Source organism: Mustela putorius, unplaced genomic scaffold (genome assembly GCF_011764305.1).
Source record: "Mustela putorius furo isolate JIRA1106 unplaced genomic scaffold, ASM1176430v1.1 tig00000281_pilon_pilon_pilon, whole genome shotgun sequence".
Classification (NCBI taxonomy): Eukaryota; Metazoa; Chordata; class Mammalia; order Carnivora; family Mustelidae; genus Mustela; species Mustela putorius.
In genome coordinates this window covers 3,803,324-3,825,545 of record NW_025421343.1, presented here as the reverse complement: position 1 = coordinate 3,825,545, position 22,222 = coordinate 3,803,324, and the positions used below count along the sequence as shown (strand labels likewise).

Below are 22,222 nucleotides of genomic sequence, written 5' to 3'. Positions count from 1 at the left end.
AGAACCCATCTCAGCTACAGAACAAATGTAAACATCCCTTCAAATACATAAGCAGAGAGAGGGACAATGACTGGATATAGTAATATTCAGCAATTCAAAGGGAGAAAACCAATGCCTCTGCTCAGGACAAGCAGCCCCTTAAGAGACAGAGCTGTTGCCAGAAACAAAACAAAACAAAACAAAACAGAAAAATCTCAATGAGATTCAAAAGACTGCTACATTGATAAGAACAGTCTGTCATAAAAACAGGAATAATATGAAAAAAACATTCTTAGAGGAGAAAAAATGCAATTGCCAAAACAAAACACCCTATGAAGACAGTAACTAGCAGATTGTATACTGCAGTAAACCTAATTAGTCAATGTCATACAGAACATCAGCTCAAGAAATTTTCCTTAAACTAAGAGAGGGAAAACCACCCAGAAAATTATGACACAAATGAAGACATACAGGTTAGAAGGAGGAGATCCAATGTACACTGTAGTATCATGCTAGGGTATTTTTTGCCTTTCTTTTTTTTCCTCTGGAAAGATATATCAAGATGTAATGTCACTTGTGTTCCACCTCACAGTGATTAACATAATTTTATATCAAACAACTTTTCAAACAAGAGCTAAAATGACCCACAACTCGACAGTACCCATAGCTCAGACAAAGCTACCTAAGGAAACGATTTTCCTTCTCATGAGACAAGAGTCCGATACAGAGAGGGGAAATGCCATCCCCAACAAGAAATGAGCACAGGAAGACCATTACTCATGAGGGGTGTGTCTCCTTCTCATCAAATTTCATCATCTCTGAGAATCACTGATAGAACCATGTAGTATCTCTAGGTATTCAAGAAAAAGTTTAAAACAAGAAATTATAGTAAGAAAGAATTGATCTGATAGAAAAGCTAAAACAAAAGAAAAAAATTAAAGAAAATCTCTGAGACACAAGACTTTCCACCAGAAAAATTCAGAGTACCAGAAAAGATTATATATACAGCTTTCATAAACACACACATCGGCACCCAAGAAACCCAAACTGGATGTATCCTGCCAAAATACTGACAATTCATAAAAACAAAACAAAAACCTAATGCTGGGGAAATCACATGAATTATTTATTTAAAAAAAAAAAAAAAAAGATCAGAACTATATAATGCTTCCCTACAACAGAAACCACCTTTTACATTCCAGAGCAAAAGGAAGACTTTTTTAGACAAGCAATCACTGAAATGATACCACCCACATGCCCTTTTTGAAAAAAATCCTCTAAAATATACTTCGACCAACTGAAAAAATTAAGAAATGGGAAGATGTGGTAAGGGAAAAACAGTGGTCAGTGATCAACCAGTAGAACAGAGTTAAGTAAGTATGGGTGTAACTGAGAAACCATTACTTATGTAGCTGTGAAACTGAAAGCCACATTTCTATTGTTAATAGAGAAATTTCACAAAGTAAAAGCATTCTGGATCTACAAAATTTCAGATAATTTCAATATACCTGGCAAAGAAGGTAATAAAAAAGTAACAGAAAGAATTCTGTTTTGGCTTCTTTTCTCTGTAACAGATACTCCATTAACATTTAAAGATAGGTCTACACATGCGCATTTTTAATTTACATGTTTCCCCTGTTAGGATAAAAACAGTAAGTTTCCCATATGAATAAAGGGGAGAAAAATGAAAGAAAATATTAAATATAGCAAAAAGGGGAAAAAAAGGAGACGAAAGCACAAAATAAGGTGACAGAAATAAGTTGAGCATAATTATAATAAAAGAGAAATATTTCCAGGAAAGGCAAACCCTAACATTGGGTAAAAACTAAAAATCCCATGAGAAAAATACCTAAAACAAGATGACATGTATTACTTAAGGATAAAGGGCAGCAAAATCCACCAAACAGAGTCAAATAAAAAGAAAGCAGATGTGGCAAAATGCTATTTTGAAAAAGCATTAAATGCTATAAGAGGGTTTTTTTATACTAATAAACCAAAAAAGACTACAAAAAGGAGTTGCGAACCTTTTTGCATGCAATAATAAATTTCTGAAATATAGAAATGTAAGGGCAGAGCCAATTAAAAATACAAGGAGAAATGGACAAAATAAAAGCACAAACCTTACCACACTTTTCTCAGAATTTAATATAAAAAGTAGACCCCAAAATGAGAGCTTATTTTAAATTGTTATTATTAAGTCATTATTATTTTTCACATACCTGAAATCGATGTACATCTTACAATGTTTAAATTAAACTTTTTTTTTTTTTAAGATTTTATTTCTTTGACAGAGAGAAACACAGCTGGAAAGGGAACACAAGCAGAGGGAATGGGAGAAGGAGAAGCAGGCTTCCCGCCAAGCAGGGAACCCGATGTAGGGCTTGAACCCAGGACCCTGGGATCATGACCTGAGCTGAAGGCAGAGGCCCAACAACTGAGCCACCCAGGCGCCCCTTAAGTTAAACTTTAACAGACATTTTAATTATGCCTTAGAAGTATTATTAAATTGATTATGTGTCTTACAATCAGTGGCATCTTAGAATCTATAATATATGTCACATCAAACTCCATACCTTGGAGATAGTACATATTCTTCTCAAAAGTTCATGGCACATTTACCAAAATTGATCATATATAAAATTCAATCATACATAAGCCATGAAGAAGACCTCAGTAAGTTCCCCCAATTAGAAACTGCAAAAGCCATGTTGTCTAACCATAACAAAATAAACTTGAGTAAAAAAAACCTATACAAAATCTACCCAGAAAATGTAAAATACTTTAAAAATAATTCATTCTAGGGCAAAGAATAAATTAAAAAACTACAAAACAAATCAAAAACTGCAATTACAGATTTGGTATTTCTTGTACATCAAACTGAGATCTTGTATGTCAAACTCTAAAAGACAAAGCCAAAGCTTATTCCATGAAGAAAATTTTCAGCTGCAAATGCTTTTATTATTAAGGAAAGAAAAAAGAAAAGTACACAAACTAATCATTAAAAATACACAGAAGTTCTTAGAAAGAAATGAGTAAATTTAAAGTCCAAAATTAATGAATTAGAATACAAATCTCCACAAAATTAATAAAACCCATTAACTGGGTCTTTTAAAAAGAAAGGAGACAATCATCTATCAAATCTAGCCCTCCCCAAATATTAACACAAACAAGTAACATTAGACAAAAAACACAGTCATTCTGGATTGAAGCATAAAAAAATATAGGTACTACTTTTATACTATTAAATTTGAAAATCTCAATAGAAGGGAAATTTTCTAAGAAAACAAGGGTTATCAAAATTGATTCAAGAGGATAAAAAACAAAACAAAACAAAACCTGCAAACCCTGAATAGCTGAGGAAGAAACAGCTGTCCACTAACTATTCCACCCAAAGAGCAGTGAATCCATACTATTTAAAAAAAAAATTTCTGGGATGCCTGGGTGGCTCAGTTGGTTAAGCCACTGCCTTCAGCTCAGGTCACGATCCTGGAGTTCTGGGATCAAGTCCCACATCAGGCTCCCAGCTCCTTAGGGAGTCTGCTTCTCCCTTCTCATGCTCTCTCTCCCTCTCTCAAATAAATAAATAAAATCTTTAAAAAAAAAAAAAATTCTATCCCTCCTTCAAAGAATAAATAATTCCTACACTAAAACAGTATAAAACTTCCCAATTCATTTTATAAACCCAATGGTAAAACCTGTCAAAAATAGCAATACCAATTAAATATATAAATATACATGCAAAATTTCAAACAATCTATTAGCAAATTAATGGGCTAATGTACCATGATCAAAAGGGTTCGTTCATTCTAGCATGTACAGATGGCACCATTATCAAATCTACTAATACTAAGAGATTAAAAAAAGAAAAACCCTGTGGTTACCTTACTAGATACTAAAAAGCTTTTGATGAAAATTCATTATCTGATCCCAAGGAAAACAGTTCCTGTCCTAATAATTATAAGAGTACTTCCTCCACATGATCTACTGAAACGACTAACAATCACAAAACTTAATATTGATACATTAGAGGTAGTTTCATTAAAGACAGAACAAGTTAAGGCTGACTACCATAAGTGCTATTCAAGTTAGTATTGCTCTGGAACTTCTATCCAATAAAAGAAAACAAGAAAATAGAAGTGAAGTATAGCTATTGGAAAACTCTTACAAATGATAAGTATTCAGGGAAAACTATTATTTTCTGAAACCTCAAGCAAATAAAGCAATAATAATAATAATAATAATAATAATATTACAAGACAAACACAACAATTAACTGCTTTCCTAAACAATTAACTGCTTTCCTTTAAAACAATAATAACCAGTTTGAAAAAGATGATGGGAAAACAGATCCCAGTCACCATAATAAGAATTAAATAACCACTCAGGAATAAAATAAAACAAAACTACTACTACAAAATGAAAATAATGACTTGGGGAAAATCAGCCTCCTGTAACTTTTAAAGTCACATAAAGAGCAAAATAAAGCCATAAAAGCATGAGAAAGAAATGCAGGTGCATGTTTTTATAATTTTGGATTGTGAGTCTTTCTAAGACATCAAAGGCAGTGATTATGAAGAAAAAGACATATTTGACTACATAAAAACTTAAATGTATTATACTGCAAAATACATCATATAGAGAGAGAAAAGAAAAGTGACAAACTGGGGAAAGGATCAGCAATATGTGACAAAGAGTTAAGATACTTAACATACAATGAGTTTTTATAAAGCCATTAAAAAATTTGAAGATCGTGGGGGAGGGAAGCAAGAGGTCTGAATAGGCAATTCACTAAAGAATACTAATAAATGGCTGATAAGTATAAAAAAGGTGTTGAATCCATTGGTAATCAAAGAAATGTAAAACAAAATAACGGCTTTCTTGCCCCTCATGTTAGCACAATGAAAAACAGCAACACCCAGTGTTGCCAAAAGTATGGGGAAAGTGGTACAACTTTTCTGAAGGAAAACTATGTAAACTATAGCAGGTGTCAACAATCAACAAGATGTGTAATTTTTGGACACTAAAATTCCAACCACAGATTTTCTTAAAATATAAAAGGACACAAAATTTAGCTCTTAACAAGAAAAAAGATGTAGCTACAAGGATATTCATCATTGTAACATTGCTTCTAACAGGAAGAAATTGCTATATATAACATATATTAATTAAATTAAATATATCGATTACATTAATTAAAGGATCATATTATGCAATACACTGCAATCATTAAAATTACTATGGATGTTAGATCTTGTACATCAAACGCCATGCAGGTAACAATTACAATTTTTGTTTAAAAAAAGTAAATGTATATATGTTTTAGACATTCATATAGGTGTAGGTAAATATATATTTTTTCTCCTAAGTAGAAAGAAATCTAAAAGAACAAAAACATTAAACTCTTTACCTCTGAATACCGGAACTACGTGAATATTAGGTATCTACTGTTGCATAACAAATTGTACCCAAGTTTGGTGGCTTGGGTTCATTATCTCAGTTTCTATGGGTGAGGAATCGGGACACAGCTTAGCTGGCAGGTTCTGCCTCAGGGTTTTTCACGAAGTTGCAGTCGGGATGTTGGCTGAGGCCAATCATCTGAAGACTTGACTGGGGCCAAAAGATCCACTTCCAAGAAGACTCACTCACATTGCTGTTGGCAGGAGGACTCGATCTCTTGCTTCACGGGCCTCTTCACAGATAAGGATGCTTCATGACATGGCAGCTGGCATCCCCAGAGCCAAAAGTGATCAAGACAGAAAGAGGTAGAAGATACAATGTCTCTTTTGGCCTACTCTAACAAGTCCCACTGTTATTCCTGCTACATTTTCTTCATCAGAAGCAAGGCGCTACATCCAGCCCACACTCAAGGACAGAATTAGGGTCTACCTCTTAAAGGAAAGTTCAACAAACAATCTGTGGACTTATTTTCAAATCCCCATAACAGGTGACCTGTGGCATCCTTAGAGAAAGATATGTAATTTATTTTCTAAATGGAAAATTAACTTCACAAACACATACATACACACACAGAGACAATTTAAAAAAACATAGGTCCACAACAAGCATGATTTGCCTCCCAAAAGAGGTAACACAATGTTGAGCTGGAATAACAGAAAAATGCCACTGAGAACAAGTTCTATGATATTCTCTACCATTCAGAGCACTACTCTTAGTCTAAGTGCAAAACTAACCAACTGGAGCTTATCGCCTAGACAAAGTGACTTCAGAATGAGGACCAGTCTGGGGTGAAATGGTGTTTGGTCTGAAAGAAGACACGAGGAGAAAGAGCAAACAAATCATGAATTACCTTCAACTCTATGAAGGGTTGTCATGTAGAGAAGTTAGAAACTCAGGAAGCAGAACTTGAACCAATGACTCAGTGTCACAGGGATGCAAAGTGGCTCGTACAAGAACTCTCTTAACAATTAGAGTTTTGTTAAAAACCAGAATGAGCTACTCAGTGAAATGTTCTTGGAGGCTGCGGGAGGAGCGTAGGGAAATAACTCCCGCAGCTACCCCTAAGGTTCACGTCCAGACTGGTCCTTCCCTACTCACGTGGATATGGCTGGTGTTGAAACCAATGCCATGGCCCCTCCCAAAGCAGCAGGCCCGACACTAGGTCCTGTGCCATGAGGCAGAAGTGAAATGTGCACCGCTTGGCACAGCATGTGGCATAGTTCATGCTTTATAAGTGTTAGCTAGTATTTCTGCACTGACTCAGACTGTGACAAGATGGCCCTTCCAATTTTCTAACACTTCATAAATAAGTTAAAAAATCACTATAATTAGCTCTTAATCCCGAAGGTCAGCTTCAGTAATACACTCAAGGGTAGGAATGACAAAGCCAGGACGGCTGGACATACTTTGGGAAACCACAAAGAACAGAGGCAGTCACTTATGTAGACATGTAAAAACCACAAAAATCAAAACTAAACATATTCAAAACAAGTCATATCCTCTCTGGCACATGTGGTCTGCTTTCTGGAATGAAATGATTTAAAAAAAAGAGACTCAAACTGGGCTGTTTCACCTACTTTGAGCAAATGAGATTATTACAATGAGTTTATTCACTCGTGCCAGCCAACTACCCACCACAACTGAAAACTTACTTTTCGGGTGCCAGCAGCCTGGACACTCTGCCATGTCGCTACAGGCTCTGGAGCTATGTGCCACTCGGGGTAAGTTTTCGTGAGTAACTTCACAAAGGTGGACTTTCCCACGGCTGCAATGCAAACAGCATGTGTCGGGACCCTTGCCACATCAGGGCTGCAGGAGGCGGCTACGATGAAACTCAGGCACGGTGGCCCAGCTGAAGGCAACAAGTACCAGTTTTCCCAGTTTCAACCCTCAGTCCTGTATCTGTGTCCTACTCAGGATGGGGCAGGCCACGGTGACGGGTCCCATAATGAATACAGGGGGGAAAGGGGAGGAAAAAGACCCTTAAGATCTGACTTGCAGTGGTAATGCCCTAACCTCCCAGAGGCAAGGTATGTAATGACAGTTGGAAATGTAATAGGACTACCCACAATAGAGGAAATCGGCTACTTAAATTGTAAGGCTTGAATCATACCTATTCTGTGACAGCGTAAAAACTGCAAGTTCTTCAGCAAAGAAAAATTGAGATTAGGACCCTCATTCATTCAACAAACCTAACCAGTATTTCCTGGAGTGGTGCTTACTCCAGGCTCAGGACTGTCTGGCACTGGGAGTATGATGGCAAACAAACCATCGTAGGGTTCTGCCCTCACAGAGCTTGTATGGGAGATATGTTCACGGAGTAACTAATAACAAACATAAGTGACAGGAAAGAAAAACGCAGAATGGCTCTAACACAGCTCAGGAGACCAGAGAAGGTTCCTCTGAAGAAAATGCTGTCTGAGGTAAGATCTGAAAGGTGAGGAGGTAAGCAGGACAGGTGTGGGGGAAGGGTCATCTAGGCAGAGGGAACCCCATAAACAAAGGCAGGGGAAAGAGAAAGAACCTGGTGTAGGATGAGACTGAAGAAGAGCCTGGGCCTAGAAGAGGCATGGTCAAATGAGGGAGAAGAGTGGCTCCAGACATGTGTAGGGGTAGGGAGGAAGGCCACGCCAGATCGGGCACGACCTCATAGCGTGGTAAGAAGTTTGAATCTATTCTAAGGGCAATGGGAAGTCAGTGGCAATGGATGTTAAGCAGGGAAATGGTAAGATTCCATCTCGTTTTTAAAAGATCACTCTGCCATCTGTGTAAGAATAGACTGACACAGAAGTAGGCAAACCAATTAAAAGATAATAGCAGCCTGAACCAAGGGATTGCAGAGGAGGTGGAAAGTAGTGGTTGCTTTGAGAAATATTTTGGAGATGAAACCAAGCTAGTACAACAAATTATCTCTTCCCGTTCACACCAATGTCTGGCCCATTACCTTCCTGCCTCGAGATCACTATCCACGGGCTCTCCAGACACCTCCGCTTGGATGTCCCACAAACACCTCAGAGTCAATCTGCTCCCTACATGAATGAAGCCATCATCGTCCCCAGCAGAGTGAACGTCCTCCCATACCCAGACCTCAGGGGATGGCAGCAGCACCGCTCCCTGTCAGAACTTCTCCCTCCTCTGCCAAATGTCCAGTAGCCACCAAATTCTTTTGCACCTGCCTTCTAAATTTTCCCCATCTGTCCTTTTCTCTCCATTCCCACCTCCAAGCTCAGGATCGGGCTCTCATCTCTTGCCTGACTCTGGCTTTGCCCTCTTTAATCCATCATTCATACTGCAGCCACAGTGAACACAAAATAACATTGCTTAAAACCCTCTGACAGTTCCCTATTGCCTTCACAAAAATCCAGTCCTTTAGCATGGTCTGTGAGACACAGCAAGATCTGGCCCCTGCATGTACCTTCCTGGCCTCAGCTTCTTTCAGGCACCCTGAGCTCCTGCCGACCAAACTCTTTGCAATTCCGATCATGCCTTGTTCTTTCTCACAGATGTGATTTTGCCAATGCATTCTCATTTCCTGGAGCACCTCCTCTCCTCACCTGGTCAACCCCTACTCAGTCTCCAAGATTTTGCTCAGATGTGCTTCCTGTATAAAGCTTTTCCAGAACCTGATGCCTCTGAGCTGGGTCAGCTTATCATCCTTTATAGTTGACCTGGCTTCCTGGGTAACAACTCATCACTGCAATTGTAATTCTCTTTCTCCAGTTAGAACAGGGGGCTCCTCTAGGCCACACAGGGTGGAACCAGAGCCCAGCACAATGACCTAACTGAAAAAAAAACACTTAATACACTACTATTTCAGTTCCCTCTGATACTGATGTTTGTTAAAAATCAAAAAAATGACAAGGGTATGTTTGGAGATCAATCCCTTCTATGAGAGATGATCTTCTCAAACCAAGTTCTACCCTGAGGAGGAACCCAAATGGAACCAAAAGGAGGAAGGAAGGCACCCTTCAAGTCAATTCTATCAGCCACTCATGGCTACTGATTAGGAATGAAGGGATGTCTCAGAAGAGCCCACACATCCATAAGGTGCCATTGATTACACAGCACTCCAGCTCCTGTCTGAACAACACAGGGTAAGAACAAACAACACGAATCTCTGTGTGCTGTACAGTCATGCTCATCTCTCAGTTCCACCTCCACCCGGCCCATGTGTGCCTCTGCACATCCGCCCGCCTCTGCTCTTCCCACACTTCAGTGCATAAATGCCTTCCCCTGCTCTTCCTGGCCTGTGTCTGAATCCCTTCCCCCTACCAAGCCTAAGGCCCCACCTCTTCCATGAAGTTTAGAATGTCTCTAGCACACACGGAATTCCCACCACACTGGGCAATTGAATCAAACAGTATCTATTAACTGCTTAGGACATGTTTATAGCCTTTAAGTGTTTTGATTGCTTCTTGGGTCTTAATTTTGGTTTCTTAACAGGATCTGGCTGACTCTTTGGTGTTGGAACCTAGGAATCTTCATTTATAAGTATGCCTCAAGAACACATACTTCTATTTGAGGCTGCTATCCAGAGCAATCTGATCAAAATCAACAGAGGTGGTTTTTTAAAAAAAATATATGGGTTCTAAAACCACATACCAGAGTACTGACTAAAAGCCTACAGGCTTGTCATGAAGAACCTAAAAGATTGACAGGAATTACAAATTGGTTCAGTTTATATATTATCAGATGCCTGCCTGCTCTGAGTAGCCCCTACTTTAAAATATTTGGCACAAACAGGCAAAATTTAGATTGTAGGTTGCTGATTAAAACTAAAACATGGTCCCTGCCTACCAGCCAAAAAGTTGGCGTTTTTTTTTTTAAATTTTATTTATTTGACACAGAGAGAGAGAGACAGTGAGAGAGGGAACAAGCAGGGGGAGTGGGAGAGGGAGAAGCAGGCTTCCCGCCGAGCAGGGAACCCGAAGTGGGGCTTGACCCCAGGACCCTGGGATCATGACCCAAGCCGAAGGCAGACACTTAAACACTGAGCACCCAGGCGCCCCTAAAATGTTATTTTAATTAACAGGGAAATATTAAGGCAATTGAGATTGCTGAGATTGAATGACTGTTAGAATTACACTTTTTAAAAGTTAAAAACAATCTAAGAAACTACTGCAGATCAAAAAAGAAGGGCCCTGAGGGTTAGGGAGTGCCAGCTTCACCTCTGAGATCAGACACTATTAGTTCATCTAAGGGCAGTCAGGACTCTGAGAAACCGACTCACGCCTTTTAAACACACAAAACCCGGAATGCCAACAAATTTGATGTAATGGGAAATACACAGATCCAATTACTGGAACAATTACACCAGGGCAATACTCCTTCCCTGCACCCCACTGCCCATTCAAAAGCTTCTGGAAAGCCAGTTTAGTAATCAGAAGCCAGTTTCAGCAAAGAATGACAGTAAATGATGGTGGCAGGTCCTAAGAGCTCAGAGAGCCTGGGTCATTTGCCATAGGGCAGTATTTCTTAAGCTGTTCCAAAGGAACTCAGCTGTGCCAGGCACCAGCCACAAATATGGAATAATTTTAAAAGGTAATTCAAAGTTATATATTCATATTAAAATCACACACGGCGTAACAGTTTTTAGTGCTATAATACCTAAGCATAGGTTTTTTCTTCCTGCTTGAGTTTTGACTGTTGTTGTGTTTTTTAAAAGATTTATCTACTTATTTGAAGCAGGGAGGAGCAGAGGGAAAGGGAGAGAGAGAATCTCAAGCTGACTCCCCACTGAATGTGGAGCCCAATACAGGGCTCAGTCTAACAACCCTGAAATCATGACCTGAGCCAAAATCAAGAGTCACACACTTAACTATCTGAGCCACTCAGACACCCATTTTTTTGTTTTGCTTTTGATGATTTTATTTATTTATTTGACAGAGAGAGAGCACAAGCGGGGGGGGGGGAGTGGCAAAAGGGAGAGGGAGAAGCAGACTCCCCACTGACCAGGGAGCCTGATATGAGGCTTGATCCCAGGATCCTGGTTTCATGACCCGAGCTGAAGGCAGATGCTTAACTGACTGGGCCACTCAGCCATGACCCTGTTCTGTTTTTTAAGACATATGTTTTAGAGTGTTCCCAGGGGCTTTCTAAGAGTGGTCTCTGCTTCTTTCCTGCTACACTGGCTTCCTCCTAGGGAACAGAACACTCATGTCCACTGGACTTGATGGACTTTGGTGGACTCATGTCCACCAAAAGCCACTCCTCTTTATACAACACTGGGCAAACAAGACAAAGCCCTTCCTTTGTCTGGTTTCTGTGCAAAACACCAGCCTCTTATGATATCATTATCACCATTTAGTTAGATCCCAGGTTCACTGTTATCTCTGAATATACTTTTTAATATCATGAGATCTGGGAGGTATCAGATCTCAGAATCAAACCTTCCTTTCAGACCTTAGCTATTACTGAACTTTATTATGTGTGCCACGACTTGGAAAAGGGTAGGAATAGGGTATATTAGTTCAACATGTTGATTTTTTTTTTTTAAGATTTTATTTATTTATTTGACAGAGGTCACAAGTAGGCAGAGAGGCAGGCAGAGAGAGAGGAGGAAGCAGGCTCCCCGCCGAGCAGAGAGCCCGATGCGGGACTCGATCCCAGGACCCTGAGATCATGACCTGAGCTGAAGGCAGTGGCTTAACCCACTGAGCCACCCAGGCGCCCTCAACATGTTGATTTTTATTAGTACCAGGGCTGTCATTCCACAAGCTGCATCAAAGAATTCTGTTGCTAATTTCCATCCTTTGCTAAGTCATGACTGTTTTCCCTCCACAAATTCTTCTACAAACGATGATACCTGCAATTGCTATATTCTGCTAAAATCTAGCAATTAGATAGTATTTGATGGAACAGCCTGAAGAATGTATTACTTTCAATGTAATACAGTTGTATTTTAAGAAAGCCTCTCAAACATACCCCTAGGCATGTTCCTCTCCTGAACAAAATTTAAAATACGGGCAAAAATCCAATTCTGAAACCTTGTACCAAAAAGCAAACTAAGGCAGTAAATATACAACTATCTTAAACAAAAAAAGTCTTCCAAAGAACATTTAAAGCCTGTATTTCAGGCACTACGTTTGATGCTGTATCCATCCACTCACTCACTCACTCACTGACTAGGTACTGTAACTACAGTGATGAACTAGGCGGAGACCCTACGTTCAAAGAGCTTATACTCCACCTGCAAAACAAAGTACCCAGGATCAGAAAGGCTGTGAGCCCAAAAGCATTCTGGGCAAACTTAACAAAAATCACTCTACAGGGGCGCCTGGGTGGCTCAGTGGGTTGAGCCGCTGCCTTCGACTCAGGTCATGATCTCAGGGTCCTGGGATCGAGTCCCGCGTCCGGCTCTCTGCTCAGCAGGGAGCCTGCTTCCTCCTCTCTCTGCCTGCCTCTCTGCCTGCTTGTGATTTCTCTCTGTCAGATAAATAAATAGAATCTTTAAAAAAAAAAAAATCACTCTACAGACTTAAAAAGAAACTTAATACCCTTTTTGCTCTGATTCCTCTTATTGTCTTTCCCATGGGAACTATGCTTAACAACAGCAGACAGTCCAGGCCCCTCTTGTTCAGCATGAGACCCTCACTGACCTGGAACCCCTCCCCACCCCCACTTTGCCCACTGCGTGATTCATCCTTTCACTGTCCCCTTCTCAGGGAAGCCTTCTGGAACTCTCTCCAGCTCCACCTCACCCGGGAGGCAGAGCGAACCACTGCCTGCTCTGACTTTACCAAGGTATTACTTTGTAATTACCTGTGACCTGTCACTCTCCCCACTTGCTTTCTGAAGACACACACGGACTTGTTCCCTTTGCATCCTGCGTATCTAACCAGATAGCAGGAATGGAGATGGGTGGAATGAGGTGAAATCTCGGAAACAATATAGACTCCAAACAAGACTCCAGTATACAACATTTATAATAGGCCTTTTTTCCCCTCGAATTCTTTGCCCAATTGTTTATACGCAATAAAAGCAACAGATGCACATTAGTGACATTAGAACATACGGAACATGCTATTAGAAAAGCTCTTTCCTCTGCTTTATGTACAAGTCTCTAGACTGTAACAGTGAGAAAGTTCTTCTTTTTCGGTTGGGTCTTTGAAAATCAAAGTGAGAATGGTCTGAGATGACTCACTGCCAGTATCTCATACAGCAATCCTTTCTTCGCCTGAGGTCTATAATTATAAAGTAACTGGTCTGGGGAGGCAATAATACTCACTGTAGCCATGAATACACTTAGAAGATGGACTAAGTGTTTTAGTTCTTAGATCTTAAGGGATTCTGGGCACCAAACTTTTGATTTTCAATCACACTTGGCAAACGGTTTCCTAACACATATTGGGCGCCACTGGGTGCTACTTCACTGACCCTTTTCCTTCCGTGTTGTGGTCTCAGAGGATCAGATCAACAGAACTTGGGGCAGCACAAGAACAAGAAAATCCCCTCTAGACATATCTAACTTCAGTCAGGACAGGGGTTTACCTTCCCGTTTTCAGGTGTCCTGGAGGGGTACTGATTTGTTTGGGGACACCACCTGTGATTAGAGAACAAGATCACTCCTGACTTGATTGTAAAGCAGTTTAAAATATTCGTTCCGTGGGCACCAGTGACTAACTTCCACATGGTATCAGCACAAGAGCCAGGCATCTGGCAAACACTGAAAGAATACAATGGGTCAGGCAGGGGCTTAGGTGCTGGTGATGCAAAGATGAGCAAGACCCAAGTGGCCAACCCGGGGAAGGTGTTGAATGTGCAAATAATCCCCACAGAACTCAAGCGCTGCAGCTGCTGTGGGTACAAAATGTTATGAGAGCACACAGAGGAGGCAGTGACTAATTCTGCCTGAGGACAGTCATCACGGTGTGTGGGGTGATGGACAGCAGTAGGAGGTAAAACAAGACACAGCCAGCTTAGGGGCCCCCAGTCCACTTGCCATTAGTCACACTTCCCTTGGGCAAGTGCACGCACTTCCAAGGCTCCAACAACCACCCCCACAATCCACAACTTCCATTATCTGAAATCTTGGTCCCATCTCTCGATCTCAGGCACATGTCCTAATCTACCTCTGAACATCTATCTCTATGTCTTACCTCCCCAGACCACTTCCTTTATTTCCATCCTCAGTTTTCCATGTCCAAACTACAATCTCACTGTCTTCCTCTATGCCTCTATCCCTCACCTCCAAGTGGCCACCTAGTTCTGTCAATCCCACTTCCAAAATCCCTCTCAAAACACCATTCTTCTCTGTCCTTCCATTCCCTCTGTCCAGGCCTGCATTTTCCCACACTCTCAACTACTACGACAGCCAAATTCTATTCCTGCTCATTCACGCCACATGATGGATGCACGGCACTATGGGTACTGCAGCAAACAAGATGTACAAAGAAAGTGCATGCTTTCTGTTCATCCCCTCTGGCTAATTTCTTTTGTAAAATGAATTTGACCTAGGCACACGCCAGCCTCAAGTCTTCAGTAGCCCCTCACAATCTACACAACAAACTCTTGGCACAGCCTGCTGCAGAGGCTGTTCAGCATCTGGCAAGTCTACCCTTCCGGCCACTCATCCTGCCCTCCAGGCACACTCCTGTTCTTAAAACTGCATGTCTCTTCAGGCTTTGCCTTGACAAATGTGACTTCCTGTACCTGGAGCATTCCTGCCTCATCTCCCCCTTGGGAATTCCTACCCCAGGGATTCTGAGGTCCTATGCCCAAACAATCATGGCACTCATCACATGGTACAGGAATTATGTTGAGAAGTCCTCCACCTGGCTGTGAGCTCCTTAAAGGACAGGAACTGTACCACATGGGAGTCTACCTTCATAGCAGGTACTCAATAAGTCCTGATCCGAGTGAAAGCAAGGAATAAGTAGACCCATTTAGAAAGGTTAAGAGCAAAGGTCAGGAAAATTGGGAGAGGGAGCTCAAACTTTGCCTGATGGTCTGTCCAAGTACTTATTGTGTGAAGTACTTTGGTACTCTCTGTTCTCTCAGAACAGAGCTTCCTTTAGAGGCATGCTTCCTAACGGACATCTTTAACACCATGAGGCAGGGAGCAGGACCCTCCCTTCTCAGTCTTTTTGAGGTTTCTGATTTGGCTGGAGAAACACAAAAAACAGATGTGATGATTATTCTCACTTTAAATTCAGGACCACTAAGTCCAAGTGGATCCTTAATGCTAACTGGCAGCTCTACATTTCTCTTGCTCACTCACTAGACTAATTCATGTCTTTTCTCTCTCTTCACACTCATGTTGCTTAGTTGAGCCTTCCTCCTATTTCGCTGAGAAAACAGCCAAAAGACCTTCCCCAAGTTCCCACCACGCCTACTCAAGTCATACTCATTTCTGTTGCCATTCACAGTTACTAGGGAGAGAGAGCGCTCCTAACTTAAGCCAACCTCTCTCCACTTCAGCAATAGATTCCACTCCTTCCTGCTTACTAAAATCACTCCAGTAATTATATTCTATCTCCTGCTTCACCAATTCCCCCCCCCAACTAGACCATTTCCACTAGCTTACAAACATGACCTAATTCCTTTTACAAAAAGAGAAATCTGAAACCCCCACAAACCCTCCCCATTTCAGCTACCACCCCATACCTCCCCTTTCTAAGAAAACTTCCAGTTGTCTTAATCCACTATCTCCAGTTCCTCACCTCCCATTTTCCCTGACCCTACCCTGATCAGACATTTCATCCTTACAGGCCCTAAAAACTGTTCTTCTCAAGTTCACCAAAAAGCTCTGTTACTTAAACAGCATTACACAGTTGAACATTCCCACCCCTGAACACCTTCTTCATTTGGCTTCCAAGATACCATTCTCTTTTGGGTTTGCTCTGAGCTCAGTAGTCATTCCTTCTCAGTCTCTTTTGCCTGGTTCCTTCCCCAACTTCTTGAACATTTGGGTGCCCCATAGCTTAGTCCTTTCCATCAACACACAAGGTCTCCTGGCTTCAAATACTATCTAGATTTATACCTACAATGCAGGGAGACTCTGAACTCCAGACTTAAACATCCAACTGTCTCTTCAACATGTCCACTTAGATATCTAATAAGCACATAAAAACCTAATATGCCTAAAGATAGACCCCTGCAACCATCGGCCGACCCAGTCTGTTCTTCCCATGTTTCTCCATTTAAGAACATTTGGAACTCCCGTTCTTCGAGTTGTTCAGGCCAAAATGATGTCTTGATCTCACATTCCACACATCTGACATCAAACCCAGTCTGCCTTAAAATGTAACTGGAATCCAATTTGCCTCTTTGCAGTACTGTTACCACCCTGCTCCAATTCATGGCAACTCATCATTGCAGTAACCTTCCGACACCTTCGACTTTCAACATATCAGCCACAGTCATCTTTTCATAATTTAAATCCACCATGGACTAAAGGCCTAGACAATTCAGCTATTCCCTACCTTCTCACCTCACGTCCTTCCATTCTCCCCCTTGCTCACTCTGCTCCAACCACAATAGCTTTCCTCCTGTTCCCTGAACACACTGTCCGCCTTATGGCCTTTTGCACTCGGTCTTTCCTCTGCCTCGGAGATTCTTCTCCTGGTTACCTACATGGTTTCATTCCCTCATTTTCTTCTGGTTTTTGTTCCAATGTCACCCTCTCAGTAAGGCCTGTCATGACTACCGTATCTAAAACTGCCATCTCCCTCAATTGCTCATCCTTGAGTTTTCTCCATCACATTCATTACTACCTAATACACTGTTTACTTAATTTATATTGTTTATTATTTATCGCTACTAGAGTCCCGAGAGAGCAGAGATTTTTTATTTGTTCCGTTTGGTGCTGTATCCTCAGGGCCAAGAACAGTGCCAGCATACAGAAGTTACTCAAACGGTTATTTGTTGAATGAATAAAATGAGAAATTCTCAATTTGCTGCTAGAATGTCTTCAATACTCAACACCTGCTAATCTTCTTAGGGCTCAGCATCTTAGCTATTAGAAGCATCAAGTCAGAATTTAGTAACAGTGAACTGAAGTGTTTGGCTTTCATCTCGTTTTATGATTATTTTTTATTTAAGATACTGGGTCTCTACGTGTTTTAAGTTTAAAAAGTGACTTTCTTCCAAGAAAAACGTTAAGAAATTATATGGGACTAGAAAAGAGACACGGTAAAATTAGTGTAAGTGGTACTGAACGAATTTTAGGAACTCTTAGGGTAGGTCTGCCAGAGAAAATGCAGCACGCCAGTTAAATTATAACTGTAGATAAGTAGTAATTTTTTTTCCCTAGTGTATGTCCCCAGTACTGCGTAGGACATACACTAAAACTGTATTCGTTATCTGAAATCCTATTTTAAATGAGCACACCCCCACCCCCACTAAATCTGGTAACCCTATCTTAGGCGAACAAAGAAATTACACCCTGCTCCTTGTCGCATCCATTTCTATCAGAACAAGCTGGTAGAATTCTTGTCCTATCTACAAACTCCGTGGCAGTGGAAGAGTACTGAGGCCTGACATCCTAAAAATCAAAGAAGCAAAGGCCTCTCTAGGAGGGGAAAGGCCCCGTGGCATAAGACTGCGGGTAAGGGGGGTCTGGGCCCAGCTCCCTTGCTCAGCTTCTCAAGCTAGCAGCCACTTTCCGGCCCTTACCAATATTTCCTTCGATGGAGAGCCTTCGAGGCCCGCATTCCGCGTGCAAGCCCCTGGAGGGGCACACGCCACGGACTGCGCTCCGAACCATGGAGCTGGAAGGTGCTCGCAACAGCCTTCGAAAGAGCCGGCCCGCAGTCATTCCACCCACCACTTGCGCAGCTACCACTTCCGCCGCGAGCATTTCCGCCCTCCGTACAGCCGTTCCAGCGCTCGGGCGCGCCTATGACGTCAGGAGATCGCCAGGCAAGAAGTGGTAGAGCAGGCTGGGGGTGGGGCCAAAGGGGCGGCTCTGTTCTCGCGAAGTTTGTGCAGGAGCGAAGCTAGGTGGAAAGACCTCCGGTGCCGGGTGGGGTGCGGGAGAATTAGTAATTGCATCTGGCGGCTTAGCTGCTCGGTGTTTGCCGAACAGGTAACGTGGTAAAAGAGACATAAACTCACCAATCTCATCACCTTTGTATTTTGTGTAACTTTACGATAAGTCATAGCTAAAGACAAATCAAAGTAACTGTAATTGCAAACGAGGCTTTTCCAGGTGTCTGTTGTCTGCCTTTTATTCGAATATGGGTAGCAACTGGACTATTTCGAGTAGGAAAATGACACAATCTGTACACAAATTACACAATGTACACAAATTAACTTTCCCGCTCACCATGACGAGCAATACAATGTTGGCACATTATCGAATTAATCAAATTAGTTCGGTACATTCCACCTCCCAGTTTGTCTTTTTGAATGAATAAATAAGCGTTCGCCCGGTCGATTTGCATAGTAGCCCAAAATCCCATTAGGCTGAAGTGGGTGGAGGCTCAGGGTCTGAGTGGAACTCGTTTAAAACGGATAGATTAGGTTCTGTGGGCGTGAACAACGGCGGGGGTGAGGAGCCGGGCTGGCTTGGGGCGGTGGGGATTCCGAATGGGATTTGTCTCTAAGGCTGAGCAGAACCCGGGTAGAGACTCGCAGCTGTTTAAAACTGGAGTCCTGCGGTGGGTGGAGAGCTGTGCTCTGAGGAGAGGCAGGGACGGTTCTGAACTGTTGCCCCCAGGTGAGGCTCTGACTAGCTTTGTCCTGCCACACCCCATTGTCGTAATGACCTCAGAACCAACGCTTGATGAAATGTCAGAGGGTATTTCCACCTCCCACCGCTGAAACCAGAAGAGTCAAAGCAAGAGTCCAACAGTTAAACCGGCCTTCAGGCAGCACTCTTAGAGGTGGGAGGTTTTAGGAAACCGGGAGGTAATCGCAAGGGGTTGGGGAGGGGTCCGTGGCTGGGACACCAGTCTTGCATAAAAAGTACAAGACTTTCTTATTCTTCTTCTTTTTTTTTTAAATATTTTATTTATTTATTTATTTATTTGACAGAGAAAGTTCACAAGTAGGCAGAGAGGCAGGCAGAGAGAGGAGGAAGCAGGCTCCCTGCTGAGCAGAGAGCCCGATGCGGGACTCGATTCCAGGACCCTGAGATCATGACCCAAGCCGGAGGCAGCGGCCCAACCCACTGAGCCAGCGGCCCAACCCACTGAGCCACCCAGGCGCCCCAAGACTTTCTTCTTATACTGATGTTTATATGGGATGGTTGAAATGATGTTCATATATTAAACACATTTTAAAAATATGTTATATGTTATAGATTTATTTAGGATAACCTGGATGGAGCACCAATGGATAGTGGAACAGTTAAAATCTGTCCCATCCTCTGCTCCCACTGTCACAGCCACCTCCATGTCAAAATACTGCCTACATTTCTTATTATGTAAACTCAGACTTGGAAAATATTCATCCAAAAAAGTTTGAGAAAGGCTCTTGGCACTGGGAAAGCCTCTCTGCCTTTTCTGCCATCAGGGACATTTAAGGAGTAGTTAAGGGTGTGGGCTCCTGAGAGCTGGCAATGAGGGTTCAGAAATACAACCCACAAGCAGCACTAACCTCCTGTCACACAGCTACCATCCAATGTGCTTTCCATAATCAGTAATGGCTGCCTTCAGCTTGACACTAAGTTCCCGGAACATTACTGCTGTTTATCTTAAATTGACTCTCTGGTGTACTTCCTCTCTCCTCAGACCACTGTAATGCACCCATGTCCTCCTCACTATCAGCATATGACCTGACTTCCAATGATGACTTCAAGGGCAGCATTTCTTTCTTTCTTTCTTTCTTTTTTTTTTTTTTTTAAGATATTTACTTAGAGAGAGAGAGAGAATGAGAGGGGGAGAAGCAGACTCCCAGTGGAGCTGGGAGCCCGATGTGGGACTCCATCCCGGGACTCCAAGATCATGACCTGAGCCAAAGGCAGTCACTTAACAAACTGAGCCACCCAGGTGTGCCAAGGACAGCACTTCTTGAAGTGGGGCAAGACTGGGTGGGGGCAGGGTGAGGAACAACAGGTCAGCCTCCTCACCTTCCCCCACATGGAGACTCTGATGCATCCCTCTACAGTAGGGATTTGTTAGTGCTCCACATTTCCTCCCACCCTGTGTGCGTGCATGTGTGTGTGTGTGTGTGTGTGTGTGTGTGTGGCTGCCCTCTGGCCTCCTCCCCATGCTTTCTCTCCCAACAGCCAGTGCCGGCAGCTCTTCTTTGCAAGACTGCCTTTTGGCCTCCTGGAGCCTTTTCTCAGTCCCTGTGGAAAGCCTGGGACTTTACCTTCCCTCAGAGTACACCTTCCCCAATTACTGATAGGCCAGGGCAAAAGCCCAGTTGCATCCAGTCAAGCTTTTACACCAGAGCTGCCTGGGAACCAAGGTAAGCCATCTTCTGTGGAACTCTGTCTGAGAGGTTACCTGCTGGGCTTCCTCTCCATTCTTGTCCTGCGTCTCCTACTCTGCTCACTGCTTTCCCCAGCAAGCACTTTGTTAAATCACTTGCCTGCATATCCTCACTTCAGGGTCTGCTTTTGGGAAAACTGTCTTAGACATAAGTCCACTAGGGAGGTTTTTTGTTTGTTTGTTTGTTTTTTAATATTTTATTTATTTATTTGACAGAGAGAGATCACAAGTAGGCAGAGAAGCAGGCAGAGAGAGAGAGGAGGAAGCAGGCTCCCTGCTGAGCAGAGAGCCGGACGCAGGACTCGATCCCAGGACCCTGAGATCATGACCCGAGCCGAAGGCAGCGGCTTAACCCACTGAGCCACCCAGGTGCCCCACTAGGGAGTTTTGTAAAACATGCTTCTCCAGCCCTCCTCGGAGGGCAAGTGCAGGGATGGCAGAAGAAGCTTGTTTTGATGTTGAGGTCTGTGTACTTCGACTGTTTCCAAATAGATGTGTCTGGGAAGGTTCACAGCCAAGTGGGATCTCCTCAGGAGTATCAAGGATGGGACGTGAGTAGGTAGAGATAGTGAAGGTACACCAAGCAAAAGTGGGAATCTAGTTCTGCTATTAACTAGCTGGGTTGAACACATTAACTCATAAACTAGCTATAAAATGTGAATGGTACTAGTACCTGCTAATAGGGTTATGGTGAGGAAGTCCATGGAAAGCTCTTAACCTAGGGCCTTGCATAGTATAAGCACTCAACCAATGCTATTATTATTACCCTTGTTCTTTTTTAAAAATTTATTTATTTGACAGAGAGAGATCACAAGTGGGCAGAGAGGCATGGAAAAGAGAGAGGGGGAAGCAAGTTCCCCACTGAGCAGAGAGCCCGATGTGGGGCTCGATCCCAGGATCCTGAGATCATGACCTGAGCCAAAGGCAGAGGCTTTAACCCACTGAGCCACCCAGGTGCCCCTACCCTTTGTTTTCTTGTCGTACTTTATGGGTGCTTCTATTTCACCTCAAATCATTGTCGTATATGTGCCCCCCCTTTTATGCAATGATACTTTGATGGGCAGGAATCATCTTTGCTGGATGCATAAGTCCCATGTGGCCTTACCCAGTAATAACAGATGCCCAAAATTCAGTAAATACTTGTGACATTTTAACAGAATTGACTAAGGGCAGGGAGTGGGGAACAAATAACAAGAGAGAAAGAGACCGAGAGAGAGAAGGAGGAGGAGGAGGAGGAGGAGAGGAAGAAGGGGAAAAGGAGAACAAGAACAAGATGGGGTGGGAAGAAGAAAAAGAAGAGGGAGGAGGAGAGGAGGTAAAGAAAAAAATTGTTCCTAAGGCTGCTGCTCCTTTCTTGGTTAGTTTTGAGGCAAAATACAGCCTAATCCTCAATAACAAAGGGCCTC

General features: G+C 42.4%; 1 protein-coding gene across 2 annotated transcripts in view; it reads right to left on the bottom strand.

Annotated features, from left to right (window-relative positions):
- Positions 1-18,260, bottom strand: part of DGUOK (deoxyguanosine kinase) — a 28,846-nt gene extending 10,586 nt beyond the window's left edge. The window contains exons 1-2 of one of the 2 annotated variants that reach the window (XM_004742214.3): positions 18,052-18,260; positions 7,089-7,201 (exon numbers count right to left, since the gene is read on the bottom strand). In XM_004742214.3, the coding sequence (XP_004742271.1) occupies positions 7,089-7,201; positions 18,052-18,235 (297 nt within the window). In that variant the 5' untranslated portion in view covers positions 18,236-18,260. The remainder of the gene's footprint in view (positions 1-7,088; positions 7,202-18,051) is intronic. The other variant, XM_004742215.3, reaches the window with a different exon arrangement.
- Between the last annotated feature and the right edge of the window lie 3,962 nt (positions 18,261-22,222).